At 43.4% G+C, this 23,587-nt stretch overlaps 1 protein-coding gene across 3 annotated transcripts in view; it reads left to right on the top strand.

Annotated features, from left to right (window-relative positions):
- LOC106578582 (LYR motif-containing protein 4B-like) overlaps positions 1–23,587 on the top strand; it is a 78,439-nt gene that overhangs the window by 20,804 nt on the left and 34,048 nt on the right. For 2 of the 3 annotated variants that reach the window (XM_082965663.1, XM_014157570.3), the window contains exon 2: positions 4,059–4,179. In XM_082965663.1, the coding sequence (XP_082821789.1) occupies positions 4,059–4,179 (121 nt within the window). The remainder of the gene's footprint in view (positions 1–4,058; positions 4,180–23,587) is intronic. The other variant, XM_045702158.2, reaches the window with a different exon arrangement.

Genomic DNA, 23,587 nt, shown 5'->3' with positions numbered 1-23,587 from the left:
CTTTTTACTGAGGAGTTGCTTCCATCTGGCTACTCTACCATAAAGGCCTGATTGGTGGAGTGCTGCAGAGATGGTTGTCCTTCTGGAATGTTCTCCACAGAGGAACTCTAGCGTTCTGTCAGAGTGACCATTTAGGTTCTTGGTCACCTCCCTGACCAAGGCCCTTCTCCCCTGATTGCTCAGTTTAGCTGGGCACACAGGTCCAGGAAGAGTCTTTGTGGTCCCAAACTTTTTCCATTTAAAATGATCGAGGCACTGTGTTCTTGGTGAACGTCAATGCTGCAGACATTTTTTGCTACACTTCCCCAGATATGTGCCTCGACACAATCCTTTATCTTAGCTCTATGGACAATTCCGTTAACCTCATGGCTTGGTTTTTGCTCTGACATGCACTTTCAACTGTGGGACCTTTTTATATAGACAATGTACAGGATCTGGAAAGGCACAATCAATTGAATTTACCACAGGTCGACTCCAAGTTGTAAAAGCATCTCAAGGATGATCAATGGAAACAGGATGCACCGGAGTTCAGGGGTCTGAATACTCATGCAAATTAGGTATTTCAGTTTTTTTATTTTGAATACATTTGCAAAAATTTCTGAACACCTGTTTTCGCTTTGTAATTATGGAGTATTGTGTGTAGATTGAGGAACGTTTTTTATTTATTTAATACATTTTAGAATAAGGATGTAGCGTAACAAAATGTGGGAAGTCATGGTCTGAATATTTTCTGAATTATTAAGATTACAAATCACTCTGTCTCTGAATATTTTAATCAAACTTTTTCCTGATATCAGGGCATAAAAACTACAATAATTAGCCTAGTACGCATGTGCGGCCCATGCTAGTTTTCCCTGTCTAAACTACCTGGCTAGCTGAACTATGCTAGTTTTTGTACTCAAATATTGCGCCCTCAACTTTAAAACTCCTTATGCAAGTTATACAACCATGTAACTAAGAAAATCGCTGGAAATAAACATTTTTGTTGTTGTTGAATAGTCATGACTGGTTCGAGATCTGTCATAAGACTACAGTGGCAAAGTATATCTTTGCTACTTAATGCGGATCCAAGTTCAGTTTTCAGATCCACTGGGGTCATTGGTGTAGATTAGCTGCACGCTTCTGACTGGTCTTGGACCTGTGACAGTGGGCAGCCTCTCCTCACTTGGCTCGATGGGATATGTAGTGGTTTTGCCAACAGTCAGATATTTATACACTCTTGTACCCTTAACCATTTTTAAACTGACTAATGTGTTTGTTGATTAAATGAGACTTTGTTACTTTAATGAGTAATCCAGGAAAGTTTATTCGCACGAGAAAATGTCAACTCTACAGAGCGCAATGACTACAATGAATGTCTAAATTACTTCTGGGTCTGTGGTGCTCCTCCTCACCCCTCTACACTGAGTGTACAAAAGATGAAGGACACCTTCCTAATATTGAGTTGCACCTGCCCCTTTTCAGCTCAGAACATCCTCAATTCATCAGGGCATGGACTCTACAAGGTGGTGAAAGCGTTCCAAAGGGATGCTGGCCCATGTTGACTCCAATGCTTCCCAAAGTTGTGTCAAGTTGGCTGGATGTCCTTTGGGTGGTGGAGCATTCTTAATTCACATTGGAAGCTATTAAGCGTGGAAAAAGCCCAGCAGCATTGCAGTTCTTGACACAAACCGGTATATCTGGTACCTGCTATTATACCCTGTTCAAAGGGACTTAAATCTGGTCTTGCCCATTCACCCTCTTAATGGCACACATACACACAATCTATCTAAATTCTCAAGGCTTAAAAATCCTCCTTTTAAATTGTCAAGTCCCCTTCATCTACACTGATTTGAAGTGGATTTATCAAGTGACATCAATAAGGGATCATAGTTTTCACCTGGTGAGTCTGTCATGGATAGAGCAGGTGTCCTTAATGTTTTGTTCACTCAGTGTATAAGCTGTCAGCTAAGCATGGGGGGTGCGTTCCAGTGCGCTTTCCTGCCAAAAGCTGACACTGGCTGAATTTCACACAGTCATTTGAATATGTTAAAGCTTTAAGGCCACATTCATGACCATGATAGCTTTTTTTATATAAGAATAGGGGCATTTTATTCAGTTAACTGGTATTCGGACATGTCTGTGGTCTGGGCCTAAAACTAAAGTATCCCTTTGGTGCAGGAAATTGCATTTGCTTTAGGTTCTCAGCTAATCTGGTGATTCACTTTTGATTGTGTCACCCAAGATTACTCACTTGGTAAAGGCAGGAAGATGCATTTTCTTCTCTCTAGAACACACGTCATTCATCCTTCCATAATCTGTCTTGAGCTCCCCGCTCTCCTGTCACAACTGAACGGCAGATGGGGTGATTGCTTCTCCGGCTGTCTTAAAAGGCCCCATGCTCGTATTCTTTTGATGACTCAATTATTCCCACACCATGGACGAAGTGCACACTGTGTAGACTAATTGACCAGCAGTCTTAAACAGACCTCGCAGTGTGCCTCAAGCTGGTCTGTATGGCATATCAACAAGGCTTGGTAGGTTACTTTCTAAATGTAATCCGTTACGAATTACCTGTCAAATTGTAATCAGTAACATACCTTTTGGATTACGCAAACTAAGTAATGTAATCTGAGCGTTTCAATCACTGCGCATAGCCATTGACGTGATAGGCTATTGATTTCATTGGGCCTAGCGATTTTGCAAAAATATGCCTATGATGATGTACTAAGAATTATGTTAAAGTACCATTTCATTATGAATCATGTCATTGATGTACTCCAGAGAAAAAGGTTTTGGTTTAGTCCTGTTGTGTTCTGTTGGTGGTTCGCCATTAGAAGGCTTTGGGCTACTTTTTCCAAAGTCTGTCTTGGTGCCCTGAAAATAGAAAAGCTTGATCAGTCATGTCTAAAAATTCAGCTGCTGTATTTTCTTTCTTTTTTTAAAGCAGATCCAATTGTGCTAACTCAGCAACTAATAATTAGATAATGCAAATGCACCTTAGACTCAACAAATTGACATGTTATTTGTTTGCTTCAAATCCTTCTCTGGCTCCCAATTGGCATAGTGGTCTAAGACATTGCATCTCAGTGGAAGAGGCATCACTGCAGTACCTAGTTCGAATCAGGCTGCATCTCATCCAGCCGTGATTGGGAGTCCCATAGGGTGGAGCACAAGTTGTTTGGGTTTGGCCGGGGTAGGCTGTCATTGTAAAATAAGAATTTGTTCTTGACTGACTTGCCTAGTTAAATAAAGGTTACACTTTAATAAAAAAATAAAAATTAGATTCCCGTCAGTCTAGAAGAACAACCGCTCTGCTACTTTTTCTTCAGTGGGTAACCAACGTTTTTCTTCTTTTGTCAGATCCGTACTGTTAATTTATTTATTTATTTTTTCAACCAGTTTTTGAAGAATGTCCCTCCCTACCCACTTACTCATACTCTTTCGCACTCGCTTGTTCACTTTATACTCATCCTCCGCCTTGTGTTTTGGGGAAAAAATATGGGTCCTGGCTGTCAATAAGGAGCTGCTTGTCAGTTCATCTCTCAGCAGAGGAGCCTCCCTGGGTGCCAGGATGCCTCTTTGATCTTCGCATAGCACTGCACTTCCTGCCCACTGCACACAGGGCTCGGGCTGCCAGATAAAAGCTAACAGCCACTCGTTTCCAGCCTCTCGCTTTCCAGCAAATGGAGAACCCCATTACCTGAAACCCCTTAACTAGAAGGCTGATTCACACAGCACTGCCCTTCGGCTAAAAGTGGTTTCCCTAATCCAATTGAAGGGTGGGGGGTATTTCCCTCCGTCGGTATAAATGAGTCTTGTAAATGGGGTTCTTGGATTTTTATGTAGCAGACCGAATGCTTTGTGGTGCGTTGGATTGGGCTGGGGTTTCCACATTTTCATTGTGTTACGATGCATCGTTAAAGTGTGGCGTTAATTTAGTATTTTCCCCACTTTGACAAGTGCCACGTTAATCGATTGCTTCATTTGTTATTGATTTGTATACTGAATGCCGTATATGTTTTCCTCCAGAGTTTTATGGGTATGTTGATAAGTGTATAATTTGTGTTTTCATTCAGGACGTACGCCTTGCGCCGGGTGCAGGATGCCTTCAGGGCAAACCGGAGTGTAGAAGACCCTAAAATGGTGGAGCAGCTCTTAAACCAGGGCAGGGACAACCTAGACATGATCCGGAGGCAGGTAGGCCTACCACACACACACACGCACACACACACACACACACACTGGTTCATGTAAGAACAAAGTTATTCCAGCAAGGACTAAAGTATTTTCATGCTCACAGCATAATCTTATTTTTGCACCACAATCATTTCTCCAAAGAAATGTTTTCCATTAATCGTCCAACTTAACCAAAATATCACCTGGCCAGGATACCTCGGAGTCTAGTTTCTAAGAACAGTGGGTGGTTATTTTTCCCCCATCCTCTAAGTTGCGCATTCCCCCAGATACATGTTAGTTGAGCACCTGATTAGTGTCCACCTGTCGACTCTCGCACGGCGCCAGAGTGCTAATCACCACTGATGCCCTGCTGTTGGCCGCTTTGTTCCCATAATGCACCTCCAACCGTCCATCCCATCTCAGGGGACCATGGGGAAGGCTCCAGCCCTCACTCTCTCTTGGTCTCTGTCTTTCTTGGTCTCTTTATTTAGCTATGTCTGTCTCTCGCCCTCAATCTCAAGTTTCTCTCTGTTTCTGAGTGTATGATTTCCACGTCATTCTCTTGGGCAACATCCTCTAACACCTAACCTTGGTTCCCCAAGGCTCTATGTGTTGTGCTGATAACCAGCAGAAATGTATGACTTGGTCAATGACCTATAAAGAAGGCAATTGGCAAAACACAGTAATGTATGCATTGAGATGCATGCAGCTCGTCTAATGATAGACACACATTCTGATGTATATATTGTTTATATGGGCTCATCCTACAGGCCTATTCAATGAGAATATAGAATAAAAACAAATACAATTATGCAACATTGCTCTACATCTCACAAGCGTTCTTCGATGTCTAGAGGTAATGTCAAGAGAGACTAGTACCGCTAAGATAGTTAGCGTGTTTAAGTGAAGCTGTGTGGGTGGCACTGCTCTGCAACTGAGCCGGTGCTAAGCAGCAGAATAGAGCAGCTGCGCGTGTGTGTTTGCATATCCCAGCAGATGCGAAACAGCCTTATGTAGAGGATAAGACCCACGTCTCCCACACACACACACACACACACACACACACACACACACACCACATGCATATTGATGCTCAAATATACACCCATATTATATACACACCAAGCATGTCTTGACAACTTCAACCTTGAGCCCAAGCAAAGTATAGCACTTTTGGCACAGAGAATATTCTTGGCTCTCTGCCTCTCTCTCCAGCGCGCACCACAGTGTGAGTGCCAACACAGGCGGGCATGAGTGGAACAAGGAGGCGGGTAGTGTGGGGGTGGCACTGCACTGTCACACTATGCCCAACCACATACACACACACACACACACACATGCAAGCCCTCCTGCATACACATGAAGCCTTACAGAACCTGTGTATTCTGTTGTGTTTGAAAGTGACAGATGGGTGTCTTTGCCACATACAGTAAGTATACGTGGTGCGTTGCTGATGGTACAAGGATGACTAAACCATTCACTTGCTCACCACGTATTCTAGTCCCTGTATACGCAGCCCTCTCCCGCTTCCAAAGAAGAGGCTTGCTCTTTATTCATCCATTTGCATCAAAATGTGTTATTTGCCGTCAGAAAGTATCCAACATGACACACGCACACAGAACAGATAGGAGCATTAAGTGCCTTGCTGCATTAAGTGCAATCACATATTTCCCTGTCAGCCCTGGGAGCCGGCAACTCTTGGGTTACTCACTCGCCTCTCTAACCTCCAGGCTAGCCTCACAACCCACCGTGTTTATCTTGCTTTGTCGCTTTGACTTTTTAGCTTTTTTTTCCATTAGCAGCAGTGGGTTGCGTGTTTAAAAAAAAATATATATATTATTGTTCTGTTGTCTGCTCCACCATGATCCCTACTCTTACACACGGTTATGAAAAAAGCCTGGTGGGGCATGAATGTTAATCCAGAGCCCTACCCTTGCGTACGAAGTTCATGCCCTACCCTATCCAGGCCCAATTGCTTCTGCCAAATTTTAAGGCCCAATCAGAAATATTTTCCTCAGCTAGTAAATCCACCCTGAATGCTGCTCGCTTTGCATGTGATTTCATAATGGCGGCTCGGAATAGTGTTGTCAGGATTTGATGCCAGATTTTCCTTGGGAAAAATGAACACGAAGCAGACGGAACTGTATGGTCCTTTTTAAAACCTACTTTTGGAAAATATTGTGTGCTATATCTTGAAAAAATATTAAAATGTGACTGGTTGACAACATAATGCATTTTCTTTCCAACATGTAAACTTTTCCTCAAGAAATGTAATCCAGTTCATGTTTTGCTTTCTTACTTCCTAGTAACGCGTTACTGTTATCGTGACAACTCTAGCTCTGAGTATCCATAGCAACGGCTCCACTTGGGTTGCTATGCTCAATGACTAGACATGACAGAGCAGTTAGCTACTTTTTGTCACTCTAAACTCTGACAAAATTCAAGGAACATAATTATATATAAATCTGTCCTGTTTTATATTTGACAAGGTTGAAGCTCTTCTGACACCATGTTATGATCTTAGTCATATGACTGTACTGCGCAGCATAGCACGAGCAAATGGGTCAGCTTCAAAATGTTTGTCAAATTAGTGATGCCCTGCCCGTACCCTAGTTATTGATGAAAACCAGGCACTACCCGGCCCTAAACGATGTATAATGTCGGGGCTCAGGATGGGTTGCAGAGCTCTAGGATATATACATTATTAATATGCCCCCTATCTCAAAATACACTTTAGTTAGGGGGTTGTAAGAAGCATCAAATCATTGGCTTCAGGTTCAGCAATAGCTCTCACAGCACTAGAATCCCATTCCTATAACGGCATGCTTGGCAGTGTCCCCAACCCGGATTTGAATTTTAATGTGAAATGTGACGTAGGCAGGCTAATGAATTTCAGATCATTTTGGCTCACACTAACATTTTTTGGCCTACTCCTCCCTTTCCCCCATTTTAGAAACAAAGCCATTGAAGAGCACCTCGCCTGAAAACAGTATATACCCAGCCACAAGCAACAAAGGCATGTTTATTGTATAGCCAGGGCTCCAAGTGCAACCATTTCATCGCATTTTGCTGCCATTTGTGCGAGTACATTTTTTAAACATTTTTATTGGCCGCATTAGTGCGAGCTGCAAATTCTAAACTCGGCAAAAAAAGGAACCGTCCCTTTTTCAGGACCCTGTCTTTAAAAGATGATTCGTAAAAATCCAAATCGTCACATCCTTAAATATGGTTTCCCATGCTTGTTCAATGAACCATAAACAATTAATGAACATGCACCTGTGGAATGGTCGTTAATGGCCTACCATCTGTAAGCTGTTAGTGTCTTAAGGTCACAGTTATGAAAACTTAGGACACTAAAAAGGCCTTTCTACTGACTCTGGAAAAACACCAGAAGAAAGGGTCCCAGGGTCCCTGTTCATCTGCGTGAACGTGCCTTAGGCATGCTGCAAGGAGGTATGAGGACTGCAGATGTGTTTGGGGCAATAAATTGAATTGTCTGTACTGTGAGACGCCTAAGACTGTGCTACAGGACGGACAGCTGATCGTCCTCGCAGTGGCAGACCACGTGTAACAACACCTGCACAAGATCGGTACATCCGAACATCACACCTGCGGGACAGGTATAGGATGGCAACAACAACTGCCCTAGTTACACCAGGAACGCACAATCCCTCCATCAGTGCTCAGACTGTCCGCAATAGGCTGAGAGAGGCTGGACTGAGGGCTTGTAGGCCTGTTGTAAGGCAGGTTCTCACCAGACATCACCGGAAACAGCGTCCGTATGGGCACAAACCCACTGTCGCTGGACCAGACAGGACTGGAAAAAGTGCTCTTCTCTAACGAGTTGCGGATGGTCGGATTCGCGTTTATCGTCGAAGGAATGAGCATTACACTGAGGCCTGTACTCTTGAGCGGGATCGATTTGGAGGTGGAGGGTCCGTCATGATCTGGGGTGGTGCGTCACAGCATCATCGGACTGAGCTTGTCATTGCAGGCAATCTCAACGCTGTGCGTTACAGGGAAGACATCCTTCTCCCTCATGTGGTACCCTTCCTGCAGGCTCATCCTGACATGACCCTCCAGCATAACAATGTCACCAGCCATACTGTTTGTTCTGTGCATAATTTCCTGCAAGACAGGAATGTCAGTGTTCTGCCATGGCCAGCGAAGAGCCCGGATCCCAATCCCGTTGAGCACGTCTGGGACCTGTTGGATCGGCGGGTGAGGGCTAGGGCCATTCCCTCCCCAGAATTGTCCGGGAACTCGCAGGTGCCTTGGAAGAGTGGGGTAACATTTCATAGCAAGAACTGTCAAATCTGTTGCAGTCCATGAGGAGATGCACTGCAGTACTTAATGCAGCTGGTGGCCACACCAGATACTGGCTGTTACTTTTGATTTTGACCCCCCCCCCCTTCAGGGACACGTTCTATTTCTGTTTGTCACATGTCTGTGGAACTTGTTCAGTGTATGTCTGTTGAATCTTATGTTCATAAAAATATTTACACATGTTAAGTTTACTGAAAATAAACGCAGTTGACAGTGAGGGGATGTTTCTTTTTTGGTTTAGTTGGTCACCTCACTCAACAACAACACATTTTTGGGTGTGGCTAAAACCATGATTTGGGCAGACAGTTAAAGATGCAGTCCGGGATCTTAAGCACTTACAAATTCACAACATATTGTAGTTTTTTTTAATTTGTATTTGCAGAATGGAACATGTATACGAAATGAATGAGCGTGCACAATTTTCAGGGACCCGTTTTGGCTAGTGAGCACTACTTTCAAAACTTCTGGATGAAATTATTCAAAGCTCTGGAGCATCACTTTAAGTGAACATGCATTGATTTGATTCCTGCTGTGAAAGAATCTGCCCTGACCCTGACAGTGCCTATTTTAGCTAGTGGCTGTGATGAGCGAGCCTTTTTCTCTCCCTCGTCCCAATGTGTGCTCTGAGTATAGGGAGAGAAAATGCATTCTGATTGTACAACATTTCAAAATGCAGTTGCGGGGAAAAATACTGCTTTGGAAGCAAGTATACTGTTCTTAGTTGAAGAGAGGAGGGCCTCTGCTTTCTCTAGGTATCTGATGTATGTGCTGAACTCTCATTATTGAGTGAAATTTCACCAATTTACAACCTACGTTTCTGGCATGACTTTGAGATACGGAGCCGAGGTTGGCCATTTGTGGTGAGTGCATCCTATCAAACCCCTGGAAAGATTTGCTCAGCTGTATTTCCAAAAGCTGAAGGAGTTTCTCTCGGGGCTACACCCATCTGTAAATCTGCACTACATAAAGGGGGCCAGCTTCAATAGGAGAGGGCGATATAACTTCCCATGATGATCCAGATCGAGCTATAGTGTATAGGAGAAAGACGGGCTCTATATCAGCCGGGCATTTCAGGCCAATGCCCTCGAAGACCCATTTCACCTCTCAGTGAAGCTCAGACCTGTGTTCAAAAACTATTTGATATCTTTAAAATACTTTGTTTTATTTTTTTCTAGCCTTCCTGGATTGCTAGACGGGTGGGGTTTGCAGTTTTGGGTCTATTCTGTTGATCCATTTAAGCCTGGCAAGCTCAATCAAGCACAGACAAAGTATTTGAAATGACTTCAAACAGCATTGGGACCCTGTATGGTGTTACTCACAGATGGGAGTATAGGAGTTGACAATCTAATGTTAGCATATTCTAATATTGCCATTATTGCTAAAATGTAGTCCTTTTCCATAGCAATTTACACTATTCAAATGCTGTGTCCCTATGTTCCCATCAATTTAGCCGTTTGAGCAACTGTGGCGGTAGTTTGTAACCTCAGACAGACATACTCCTGGCCCCTGCTACCAGTCATGGTGAGCTAATCTTTCCTATGGGGCTGGGCTATGGGGGTTTGAAATGTCCCTTCCCTCATGCGAGTCATGTCAGTTACTAGTCTTTCTGCTAGACACCCGTGTTCTAAATGTCCTTTCTTCCATTATTTCTCATCACTGCCCTTTCTTGGTCCTTTGCTGCAGTAAGATGTCGGTCTTTTATAAGTCGGCTTGTATGTAAGTAAGATGGATTGCACCTGCAGGATGGTATTTATGTAGGGAACCGCAGGATGATCTTGCCAAAACTAATGTGGCCTTTCTGTTAATGGGAGATCAAATGAAAAGATTCCTTTGTACAAATGCCATTGGTTCTGCTTGAGCGTGTGTGCTTTTTGTTCGCTCTTTTCTATTTCTTTCTCTGTGTGTGTTTGCCTCCATGTCCCTGCGTCCTTGCCAGACATCGTCTGTCAGCCTGTATCGGATCCTTGAGAAATTCTATTGCTAGCGAGTGACAATTCTATGGCCATGACTTCTATTGCATTCTTGTTTGGTATAAACTATGGATGTGATTTACCTATCCAATGTTGCCGCTAATATTATACCCTGCAGGGCAATCCAGCACAAATGGCTGCTACTAATGGCACTTGATGTCAAAGCATTTCAACCATTCTGGGGCAATGAAGATGAAAGGTCAGTTTAGTGAATTATATCTGACATGTACTGTGCAGCGACACAAGGCTATGTAACAGGGCCCAACTAGCCCGCAGCAGGTTTGATTTGTTATGCGTTTAATTAAATACTTCAGTTTACTCTTGAACATCTAAAACTAGATCGAAAGTAACTAAAATTATAATGGACCTATATATTTTACAATAACTGCAACAACAACAAAAATGGCAGTCAAATTGATTTTGACAAACAAATTCTGTCACACTGCACTTATATTTCATCAGAACTACAAACATGGCTCAGTGGAGGTCAGCAGGCAGAGATTCATGGAGTGTAGCAGAGATTGAAGGATACATAAGTCTGCCATGTACAGAACCAACTTTTTTTCTTTATCAGGTTTCTCTTGTGTCACTGGTGGAGAAATATTACAGCATCCATCTTTGGAGACCTTGACTATATTACAGTATAACGTGTCCTCATCCAACCTTCTCATAGATTGCCAAGCTCTAGATGAAAGAGATGTATTTTGGAAGACAACTTGCATCTCGTTATCTTCATAATGAGCACATAATGTTTGTGTGTGAATGCGTGCTTTTGTGTGTGCTTGTTTGTGTGTGTGTGTGCACACTTGTACAGTTGTACGTGTGTGTGTGTGTGGGCCTTGAACAGAGTGACTGGCATAACCCAGTAAACACATTAACACATCCGTAGGAGGCGAAACCATAAGTCTCCATCACTCCTGATTCAGGGCTAAACAAGCTTTCAATGGCTGTACTTTCACTCTCACTGAGTGGGAAACAGGGGAGGCGGGGGTTCGGGAGGCAGGCATGTATTCGGAGGATACCAGGATGTCCGCTTTGAGTCATTACCCTTGCTGCCTCGTTGCTCTGGTCGCCGCCCCGGGTCAGATAACCACCCACATTGTCACATTCACACACAGTACTGTGTCCTGTGACTGCAATTGAAGATGCTAGAACGTTACAAGAGGGGAGCGAGAGAGTGTGCATTAGTGGTGCTTAGATAAAGGTGGGGGGTGGTGATTGCTGAAGCGAAGGAGAGACTGGTGCTGTAGTGGGAGAAAAAGAAACTGAATGTAAGAGTGCTTGGAGAAATGGCAGATATACAGATAATGTGTTTGAAGGGATCAGTTGTTTAAGCAAGCAAGGTGCAAATTCAAATTTTGATCACAATTTTATTTGCAGTGTGATTTCTAGATCAGTGATTATGCACACTAATTGCAATGCAGTTGATCTCAAACATGCACAATATAATGTGTCTAGAAACAAATGGTCAGAAGTGGGGTTGTCTTGACCTGATATGCTACTGGTCGCTATGTTCCTTCCCTAACTCCACTACAGAGTCCTGGACTTGGCTACATTGCATAAAAGGTTCAGTGAAGTAAAAAATGTGGCTCACACAACCACTTTCCATCCAGGTACTTAGAGGACCCAATGAAATTTGACCACATTGATCCACCTGTGTTTCTCTTTCGGTTTTAACGGCTGGATCTGGACTGCTATCCTCTTAGCCAAGAATGCCTCTGAGCACCTGTGAGGCAATAAAGTGCTCAATAAAGTTGAATTGTATGCAGAGAGCCTGGCAGGGGCTGCCAAATACCACTGTGCCAAATATAATGCTGAGCAAGCTGGGGGGAGGTAGATGTATTCCTCCTGAGCTTCCATCACTGAACGTTGCATTCTATTCACTTCCATCTTCTCTCCTATATTCCTCCTCTGGCTTCTTTGTCCTCATAACGCTTCTCGCTCCCTTTCTCTTCATCCAGCCACATGCCTTTTACAGAGCTGGATTTTGAATAGTACGTCTTCTGTTATCATGAATCTGCGTATTAAACTGTACATTTTCTAAAAACGTTCTCCTGTTGCTCTTGCAGGCCCACCTTCTCACTAAAATACCGGTCTTCCTGACTGAGGCTACTCCTACTTATTAGGAGGAGTAGTGACGGTATTTTTTTGTTCTCTAATGAAGTTCTCTAAGGAAGGGTGTGTGTGTGTGTGTGAGAGAGCAAGTTTGTGTTGTTACCAAAGGAGTACGAATTATTTTATCTTTGAGACAGCACAGGCCTTAACATTAGACAAAGGAAAAATCAACCAATTCAAAAAGCTGTAGTATCAATTTTCCAGCTAGATGTAGCCTATAAAAACCCAACCAATAAGATATTACTGCAAAACCCAACCTTGTAGATTAGAATATCACCTTCTACAACTTCTCGTATTATGACATCACGTCTCTGTGATGACAGGCTTTGTAGCATAAAACTCAGTACAGAGTTATCTGCGATAGTCTGATGGCCTGTTATTACACAGTAGTGGTACCCCGGGCGGTAAATCATTGGAAATTAATATTCCCCTGTCATTTATTTTGATGCAAAATCCACAACTGGTGTGCATGGCCAAGTGCCAATGCCTTTTAACAAACTCCAGGCATTTACATTTGTTGGAAGACATGAAAATGGAGCTCTTTGGCCACGCAGTGGTGGATTTTGCATCAAAAGAAACATGCATGAGCAGGATTATTTAAGATGCTGTTTGAAGAGGTAGGTTTTCAGATATTTTCACAAGATGGGCAGGGACTCTGCTGTCCTAGCTTCAGGGGAAAGCTGGTTCCACCATTGGGATGCCAGGAAAGGGAAGAGCTTGGACTGGGTTGAGCAGGAGCTGCCCTTCTGTAAAGGTGGGAGGGCCAAGAGACCTGAGGTGATAGAACTTGTGCTCGGGTTGGGGTATAGGGTTGGAGCATAGCCTAAAGGTAGGGAGGGGCAGTTCCTTTTGCTGTTACGTAGGTAAGCACTATGGTCTTGTACTGGATGCGAGCTTCGACTGTAAGCCAGTGTGGAGGAGCGGGGTGACATGAGAGAACTTGGGAAGGTTGAAAACCAGCATTCTGAATATGTTACAGGGGTTTGATTGCGCAAGCGGGGAGCCCAGCCAACAGCGAGTTGCAGTAGTCCAGACGGGAGATTACAAGTGTCTGGATTAGGACTTGCACCGCTTCCTGTGTGAGGTAGGGTCATACTCTACGGATGTTGTTGAGCATGAACCTGCAGGAGTGTGTCACTGCTTTGATGTTTGCAAAGAACGACAGGGTGTTGTCCAGGGTCACGTCAAGGTTATTTGTACCCTGGGAGGGTGACACTGTGAAGGAAGAGCAGCTTGGTCTTGTCGACATTGAGCTTGAGGTGGTGGGATGACATAAGTTGAGATATCTGCCAGGCATGCAGAGATGCATGTCGCCACCTGGGTGTCAGAAGGGGGAATGAGAAAAGTAGTTGTGTCATCCACAAAGCAATGATGGGAGAAACCATGTCAGGATATGACGAAGCCGAGTGACTTTATGCATAGAGAGAAGAGGAGAGACCTTAGAATCAAGCCCTGGGGGATGCCAGTAGTGAGTGTGGTGCAGACACAGATCCTGTCCACGTCACCTGGTAGGAGCGGCCTACAAGGGTAGGATGCAATCCAAGAGTGTGCAGAGCCTGAGACGCCCAGCCCTGAGAGGGTGGAGAGGAGGAGCTGATAGTTCAGTGTCTAAGGCAGCGGACTGATCTAGGAGGATGGGAACAGAGGACAGAGTCAGCTTTGACAGTGCGGAGAGCCTCCGTGACACAAAGCGCAGTCTCGGTTTAATGGCTTATCTTGAAGCCTGACTGGTTAGGGTTAAGAAGATGGTTCTGAGAGGGATAACGAGGAAGTTGATCAGAGACCGCACGCTCAAGTGTTTTGGAAAGAAGGGATACAGGTCTGTAGTTTATGACATCAGATAAGTTGAGTGTTGGTTTCTTGAGTAGGGGAGCGACTTGGGCTATTTTGAAGTCAGAGGGGACGCAGCCTGTGGTCAGGGATGAGGGAAGTGAGGAATGGGAGAAGGTCTCCAGAGATGGCCTGAAGGAGGGGATTGGGTCGAGCGGGCAGGTTGTTGGGTGACCAAACCTCACTAGTTGCAGGATATCATCTGGAGAAAGGGGACAAAGAGGTCAAGGCGTAGGGTAGTTCTGTGTGCGTGAGACTCAATAGACTGAGTGAATGAGTAGCGGATGTCATCAACTTTCTTTTCAAAGTGGTTGATAAAGTCATCAGCAGAGAGGGAGGGGGTGGAGGGTTGAGGGAGGAGAAGGTGGATAAGGGTTTCCTAGGGTTAGAGGCAGAAGCTTGAAATGTAGTGGTAGAAAGTGGATTTGTCAGCAGATACAGAGGAAGAGAACTTAGAGTGGAGGGAGTGAAAGGATGATAGGTCCTCCGGAAGTTTAGTTTTCCTCCATTTTCGCTCAGTTGTCCGTGGCCCTGTTCTGTAAGCTCGCAAGGAGTCACTCAGCCACGGAGCAGGAGGGGAGAGCCAAGCCGGCCGGGAGGAAAGGGGACAGTGCAAAGTCATAGGATGCGGAACGGGAGGAGAGTAGGGTCGAAGAGGCAGAATGAGGAGACTGGAGGGAGAAGGATTTAGCAGAAGGGAGAGATTGTGGGATAGAAGAGGAGAGCGTAGTGGGAGAGAGCGAAGATTGCGATGGCACGTGATCATGTGGAAAGGGACCCCAGAAAAGGGAAAAAAAGTAGTGATCAGAGACCTGGAGGGGGGTTCCAGTGAGGTCAGTAGGTGAGCAGCCTTTAGTAAAGATGAGGCCAAGCTTATTGCCTGCCTTGTGAGTTGGAGGGGATTGGGAAAGGAAGAGGTCAGAAGAGGCAAGGAGGGGAAAGTGAGTTGGAGTTGCACCACAAGGTGCCCTTGAGGAACTCTCCAAGGGCACCTTGTGGATGATATGACAATGTTGTGCTTGAGTGGACAAGTAACAGTGACAGCATGGAATTCAAATGAGGAGATAGACAGGTGAGAAAAGAGAATCTCCACTTAGGAGAAATGAGTACACCTGTGCCATCACCACGATGACCAGATACGACCTCTTGGATGAGCTCTTGCATGAGGCAGAAGTAATGCGTTGCGACTCGAGTTTCCGCATCAGCTGGAAGACTGTGCTTTTTGGTCAGTGTCAGTGGAGGAAAGGGAGAGTGGAGGGATTTGCTGCTCTCCCTCCGCTGAGACTGACCATCAGATGCATGCACCATCAGCCAAGTAAAATAAAAAGCAAATTATTTAAATGTATGCTCACTCAGCTGTGCTTCACAAGTAATACAACGGATCTATTACCGGTGTGATCATATAGCCTAGATTGTGTGTGTCCAAACAACAATGCTTTGGCAGGCAATTCAAGCAAAGCCAATATGCGTATGGGCTTATAGCTTACTGCACAATCCTCATTGCTACAGTACTGTTTTTATTAATGTTACATAGGCTTACGTTTCTTAAGTCAAGTCATGTTAAAAAAAAATCTGAGCGGTAGAGAAAAGGTTGGTGACCACTGTTCTAGAAATGTCCCTTTTAACAATGTTAAATCAATGTTTCCCATTACTGAGAAAATTGTGATCGAATCAATGCAACATTAGCCACTTTCAATGCAACATACTGAAACAAAACAAACTATGCAAGAGCTTTTGTTGTAGGCAGAAAGCATCGGAGTAGGATTCTATTGCATTGACACACACTCAGCCTGTACTCTAAACAGACCGGTGCAGCAGCAACAATCAAAGCTGCAGTACTGTATATTCAATTCTACTGTATTTGCAAATAGACCATTGCCCTATATGGATCTGTGCCATTTACTTTGAACCGGACTGTTTACAGCATGAGCGTTCGTGAGTAGATGAACTTGTTTTGAGATCAAATCGAGAGCCCCATGTAGCCACGTGTGCACATTTTGTTCATTTATTTTGCTAGTGAGTGAATTATTATCCCAGCTATAGATCATTTGTAGTCAGCAATAGGGGAGGGTTGCTTGTCACGTGGTGTTTTTTTTTTCATCCATTTTTTTTTCTTCATACGTTTGCATGCCTTAAATGCACATAATTACAATGACACACTGATGCATTTCAGGCGGCGTTCATTTTGTGGGCCTACAAGACATGTTTTGAATCACAATAATTATGCTATCGGTGTTAGCATAGCTTCCCAGTAATAACTCTGCAATGGGCCTTACAACTTCCTTAGCTCTGTGTGATTGGACTGTGTAAGAGTGCGTGATATTGGCATTAGCAGTATGTCTAGGACCTGAGGGTCTTGGTAAGAAAACCAATAGTGATTCCCTGCTGAACATTTTTAAAACGGCAGCAACATGTATAGCCTAACCTCAATACACATTTCATCACCCTATAAGGTTATCAAGACCTACCTTTATCTGGGCCCAAATAGAATGTGTTACAAGAATATTTAGTGGATTGGACAGCTATTAGTTCGCTTATGGAAAGCTATTTAAGCTGGGCTACTGTTGATAACGTGTGTGTGCCTGACTGCCTGTACTGTTTACCCGGGTGTGTTTGTGCCTGAGCTTGTGTCACTTGTTTGCTGTGTGCAATGCATGTTTACGTGTGTGTAAGATGGTGAGTTGGGAATAGGCCAGTGAATGAGCTAGGCCAAGCAGTAGTTAATGCCGTATATTATACAGCCTAATACGCCATAAAAGTGAATGATTGTGCTTCTCGGCATTCCATCTACATGAATACAAAATGGACCCATCTGAGTGGAGTGAAATTCCAATGGAATTGACTTCCATGAAGTGCACTACGGTATATCCATCACTCTAGACAGGGGTGGCTAAATTGGTTGGCTCGATACATTTCTTGGTCATGGTTTCAATTCCGTTGGACTGGCTGGCTCTTGTCCACATTTATTTTTTGGTCTCCTTTCCTCTTTTCCAATAAAACACAGTTTTAATGTTTCTCATCCATTGACCCAGAGCCTGTTGTTCACCACACTGATACAAGATTGCAAGTGGAGAAGCACGGAGCAGTTTGGGCCGATATTTTTTTTACTTGTGTTCTTCTCAAAAGCCTAAAATGTACATTTGGTCACGGGGTGGCAGAATTGATTTGTAACGAATCCCAGGGTGATTGTTGTCGACCAAGGATAACAATTTGGCTTGAGCATATTGGACGGCTAGTGCTCTGTTTTACTGCGGCCGGTTGAACACTGCCAGCGTGTGTTGCCATGGGCTGGCACGTCTCATCTGGACCCCCGCCGTGACATGGCACCAGAGGAGAAACTAAGTAACGCATTTCTCCCTCCCTCGCAGCTTGCAACACCTTAAAATGTTCAAATGCAACACCTTATCCATGAGTCACCATTTATTTACTCTCTACCTGTCTATCTATTCTACACTCCGAAATGCCGATCTGTTTTATCTGTTCTGTCTATCTATTCTAATAATACATACATTTTATGCCCAGATATGTCAGCTTCTCTAATATCACATTGCATACTGACTACTCAAACTTCTGTACCGAGTATTGTAACACTTTTTAGTGATATTTTAAACTAGAGCTAGGCTAGAGTTACCCCAAATTATCGTGGTTCTTATTAAGTGAAATGTGCATTTGTGCTGATCAGGTGTAGAGCAGCCCCCGAAGTGAATCTTCTTATCTGTATGCAAGATTTGCCATGTGTTGTCTTAGGAATTCAGCATTCTCTGTGTTGGTCTTGCCAACCCGCATTGTCACATCTCTGAGAAGCAGAGGTTGCATCATATAGGTCTGATATCTGATTGGAGGTTAACTTTACAGTAATACTATTGGTCAACAACTCAGATTTTGAATACGAACAACTCAATGCTTATAAAGGGGGCTTAGATGTATTGTTCTTTCTCTTTATTTGTTCCTGACCTGCTGTGGTGGGATTTTCTCTCTCCACCCCATGGACTTTTGGGGCATGGCCTTTCACGCTATGGTTTATCTCAATTCAATTTTAGGGCTTTATTGGCCTGAGAAACATGTTTACATTGCCAAAGCAAGTGAAATGGATAATAAACAAAAGTGAAATAAACAAACTTAACAGTAAACATTACTCATAACAGTTCCAAAAGAATAAATGCATTTCACATGTCATTATGTCTATATACAGTGTTGTAATGATGTGCAAATAGTTAAAGTACAAAAGGGAAAATAAACTACAATGGTGTTTGTTCTTCACTGGTTGTCCTTTTCTTGTGGCAACAGGTCACAAATCTTGCTGCTGTGATTGCACACTATGGCATTTCATCCAATATATATGGGAGTTATCAAAATTAGATTTTTTTTCCCAAATTCTTTATGGGTCTGTGTAATCTGAGGGATATATGTGTCTCTAATATGGTCATACCTTTGGCAGGAGGTTAGGAAGTGCAGCTCAGTTAACACCTCATTTTGAGGGCAGTGTGCACATATCCTGTCTTCTATTGAGAGAAGACGTGTGTGTGTGTGTGTGTGTGTGTGTGTGTGTAGAATAATGCTTGTTAGTGCCTTGAACTTAAGCTTTATGCCTTGTATGTGAATCCATACATTTTTTTATTAAATACACTTGTATTTACAATTCCATTCTCCGACATTTCTTCATGCATTCATTACTGTAACTCAACTATAGTCTCTTGCATATTGCTAATTCATCTTTCTGGTAGAGGTCAACCGATCATGATTTTTCAACGCGGATACCGATTATTGGAGGACCAAAAAAAGCCGATACCGATTTAATCGACATATATATCTCAGCAAAAAAATAAACATCCTCACACTGTCAACTGCGTTTATTTTCAGCAAACATAACATGTGTAAATATTTGTATGAACATAACAAGATTCAACAACTGAGACAAACTGAACAAGTTCCACAGACATGTGACTAACAGAAATGGAATAATGTGCTCCTGAACAAAGGGGGGGGGTCAAAAATCAAAAGTATCAGTCAGTATCTGGTGTGGCCACCAGCTGCATTAAGTACTGCAGTGCATCTCCTCATAGACTGCACCAGATTTGCCAGTTCTTGCTGTGAGATGTTAACCCACTCTTAAACCAAGGGACCTGCAAGTTCCTGGACATTTCTTGGGGGAATGGCCCTAGCCCTCACTCTCCAATCCAACAGGTCTCAGATGTACTCAGTAGGATTGAGATCCGGGCTCTTCGCTGGCCATGGCAGAACACTGACATTCCTGTCTTGCAGGAAATCACGCACAGAACGAGCAGTATGGCTGGTGTCATTGTCTTGCTGGAGGATCATGTCAGAATGAGCCTGCAGGAAGGGTACCACATGAGGGAGGAGGCTGTCTTCCCTGTAACGCACAGCGTTGAGATTGCCTGCAATGACAGTCCGATGATGCTGTGACACACCGCCCCAGACCATGACGGACCCTCCACCTCCAAATCGATCACGCTCCAGAGTACAGGCCTCGGTGTAACACTCATTCCTTTGACGATAAACGTGAATCCGATCATCACCCCTGGTGAGACAAAACCACAACTCATCAGTGAAGAGCACTTTTTGCCAGTCCTGTCTGGTCCAGCGACGGGGGGGGTATGTGCCCATAGGCAACGTTGTTGCCGGTGATGTCTGGTGAAGACCTGTATTACAACAGGCATACAAGCCCTCAGTCCAGCTTCTGTCAGCCTATTGCGGGCAGTCTGAGCACTGATGGAGGGATTGTGCGTTCCTGGTGTAACTCAGGTAGTTGTTGCTGCCATCCTGTACCTGTCACCGCAGGTGTGATGTTTGGATGTACCAATCCTGTGCAGGTGTTACACGTGGTCTGCCCTGGCCACATTTGCAGTCCTCATGCCTCCTTGCAGCATGTCTAAGGCACATTCACACAGATGAGCAGGGACCCTGGGCATCTTTCTTTTGGTGTTTTTCAGTCAGTAGAAAGGCCTCTTTAGTGTCTTAAGTTTTCATAACTGTGACCTTAATTGCCTACGGTCTGTAAGCTGTTAGCTTCTTAACGACAGTTCCACAGATGCATGATCATTTATTGTTCATGGTTCATTGAACAAGAATGGGAAACAGTGAAGATCTGTGAAGTTATTTGGATTTTTCCGAATTATCTTTGAATGATAGGGTCCTGAAAAAGATGTTTCTTTTTCCCGAGTTTGTATATTATGTTTGTGTGTGTGTGTGTCTACAGTTGAAGTTGGAAGTTTACATGCACCGTAGCCAAATACATTTAAACACTGTTTTTCACAATTCCTGACATTTAATCCTAGTAAAAATGCCCTGTTTTTGGTCAGTTAGGATCACCACTTTATTTTAAGAATGAAGTGTCTGAATAATAGTAGAGGGAATGATTTCAGCTTTTATTTCTTTCATCACATTCCCAGTGGGTCAGAAGTTTACATACACTCAATTAGTATTTGGTAGCATTGCCTTTAAATTGTTTAACTTGGGTCATACGTTTCGGGTAGCCTTCCATAAGCTTCCCACAATAAGTTGGGTTATTTTTGGCCCATTTCCCCCTGACAGAGCTGGTGTAACTGAGTCAGGTTTATAGGCCTTTTTGTTCGCACACGCTTTTTCAGTTCTGCCCACATGTTTTCTATGGGATTGAGATTAGGGCTTTGTGATGGCCACTCCAATACCTTGACTTTGTTGCCCTTAAGCCATTTTGCAACAACTTTGGAAGTTTGCTTGGGGTCATTGCCCATTTTGGAAGACTCATTTGCATCCAAGCTTTAACTTCCTGACTGATGTCTTGAAATGTTGCTACATTTCTATCCACATAGTTTTCCTGCCTCATGATGCCATCTATTTTGTGAAGTACACCAGTCCCTCCTGCAGCAAAGCACCCCACAACATGATGCTGCCACCCCCGTGCTTCACGGTTGGGATGGTGTTCTTTGGCTTAAAAGCCTCCCCCTTTTTCCTCCAAACATAACAATGGTCAGTATGGCTAAACAGTTATATTTTTTGTTTCATCAGACCAGAGGACATTTCTCCAAAAAGTATGATCTTTGTCCCCATGTGCAGTTGCAAACCGTAGTCTGGCTTTTTTATGGCTGTTTTGGAGCAGTGGCTTCTTCTTTGCTGAGCGGCCTTTCAGGTTATGTCGATATAGGACTCGTTTTACTGTGGATATAGACACGTTTGTACCTGTTTCCTCCTGCATCTTCACAAGGTGTTTTGCTGCTGTTTTGGGATTGATTTGCACTTTTCGAACCAAAGTACGTTCATCTCTAGGAGACAGAACGCATCTCCTTCCTGAGCGGTATGTCTGCTGCGTGGTCCCATGGTGTTTATACTTGCATACTATTGTTTGTACAGATGAACGTGGTACCTTCAGGCGTTTGGAAATTGCTCCCAAGGATGAACCACACTTGTGGAGGTCTACATTTTTGTTCGGAGGTCTTGGCTGATTTCTTTTGATTTTCCCGTGATGTCAAGCAGGGAGACATTGAGTTTGAAGGTAGGGCTTGAAATACATCCACTCAAATGATGTCAATTAGCCTATCAGAAGCTTCTAAAGCCATGACATAATTTTCTGGAATTTTCCAAGCTGTTTTAAGGCACAGTCAACTTACTGTATGTAAACTTCTGACCCACTGGAATTTTGATACAGTGAAATAATCTGTCTGTTAACAATTGTTCGAAAAATGATTTAGTAGATGTCCTAACCGAGTAACTAAAACTATAGTTTGTTAACAAGAAATTTTTGGAATGGTTGAAAAACACATTTTAATGACCAACCTAAGTTTATGTAAACGTCTGACTTCAACTGTGTGTACGTACAGGGATACATATGTGTGTCGTCTGTTTCCTTCTAGAGGGTCATGATGCCTCTGATACTGAGTGATGCAGTCGGTGGCAGAAGTCAGCTGTTTACTTGACAGCCATTAGTTTGTCCGGTAGTGGACAGGGGCATCATTTATAACCATTGTGTAAATTTCACACTGCTTGCTCCATTTCTGAAAATAATATGTATGTCTAATAATAATTAGACTTATAAACTTGCCGCACGCCATACATACGCATGTTTCGTGTTATAAATCAGACCTGTCCTAAAATTGTGCGTGCATGAATGAGCATTATAATCCATTCACCTTTTATGTTGACAATTACACCCTTTTATATAATTTGGGCCACAGCTGATTATAAAAGAAAGAGCTTCTGCATTTTACCCAACCCCTCTGAATAAGAGGTCTTCCCTGTGGCTCAGTTGGTAGAGCATGGTGTTTGCAACGCCAGCATGGTGTGTGCAACGCCAGGGTTGTGGGTTTGATTCCCACGGGGGGCCAGTACAAAAAAAAAATGCATGAAATGAAATGTATGTATTCACTACTGTAAGTCGCTGGATATGAGCGTCTGCTAAATGACTAAAAATAAATACAAATAAGAGGTGCGGGGGGGCTGACTTAATGGACATTCACGTCATTGGCACCGGGGAGCAGTTGTTGTTGGGGGTTAACTGCCTTGCTCAAGGGCAGAACTGCACATTTTTCTACCTTGTCGCCTCGGGGATTGGAACCAGCGACATTTCTGTTACTGGCCCAATGTCAACCTGTTGGGGCTAGGGGGCAGTATTGAGAATTTTGAAAAAAATATTTGCCCATTTTTAACTGCCTCCTACACCAACTCAGAAGCTAGGATATGCATATTATTAACAGATTTGGATAGAAAACACTTGGATAGAAAACACTCTGAAAAACCTGAGAAAAATACAAGCAGGAAATGAGAATTTTGTGGCTGTACTATTTTCGAGTCATTGCTAATTTACGAGATGTTAATCTATAATTCTTTGAATGACAATATTATAATTTACCAATGTTTTCGAATAGTAATTTTGTAAATTGTAACGCTGATTCACCGGAAGCATTTGAGGGGAAAAAAATTCTGAATTTCACCGCCACTGTAAAATGCTGTTTTTGGATATAAATATTAACTTGATGGAACAAAAAATGCATGTATTGTATAACATAATGTCCTAGGAGTGTCATCTGATGAAGATTGTCAAAGGTTAGTGCATAATTTTAGCTGGTTTTCTGCTTTTGGTGACGCCTGTCTTTGAATTGACAAAACATTACACACAGCTATTTTCTATGTACTCTCCTAACATAACCTAACTTTATGCTTTCGCCGTAAAGCCTCTTTGAAATCGGACAATG

The sequence above is a fragment of the Salmo salar genome, chromosome 19 (genome assembly GCF_965601325.2).
Source record: "Salmo salar chromosome 19, fSalSal1, whole genome shotgun sequence".
NCBI classification, from domain to species: domain Eukaryota; kingdom Metazoa; phylum Chordata; class Actinopteri; order Salmoniformes; family Salmonidae; genus Salmo; species Salmo salar.
The sequence above is the reverse complement of the archived record's forward strand: the minus strand, read 5'-3'. Positions and strand labels throughout refer to the sequence as shown.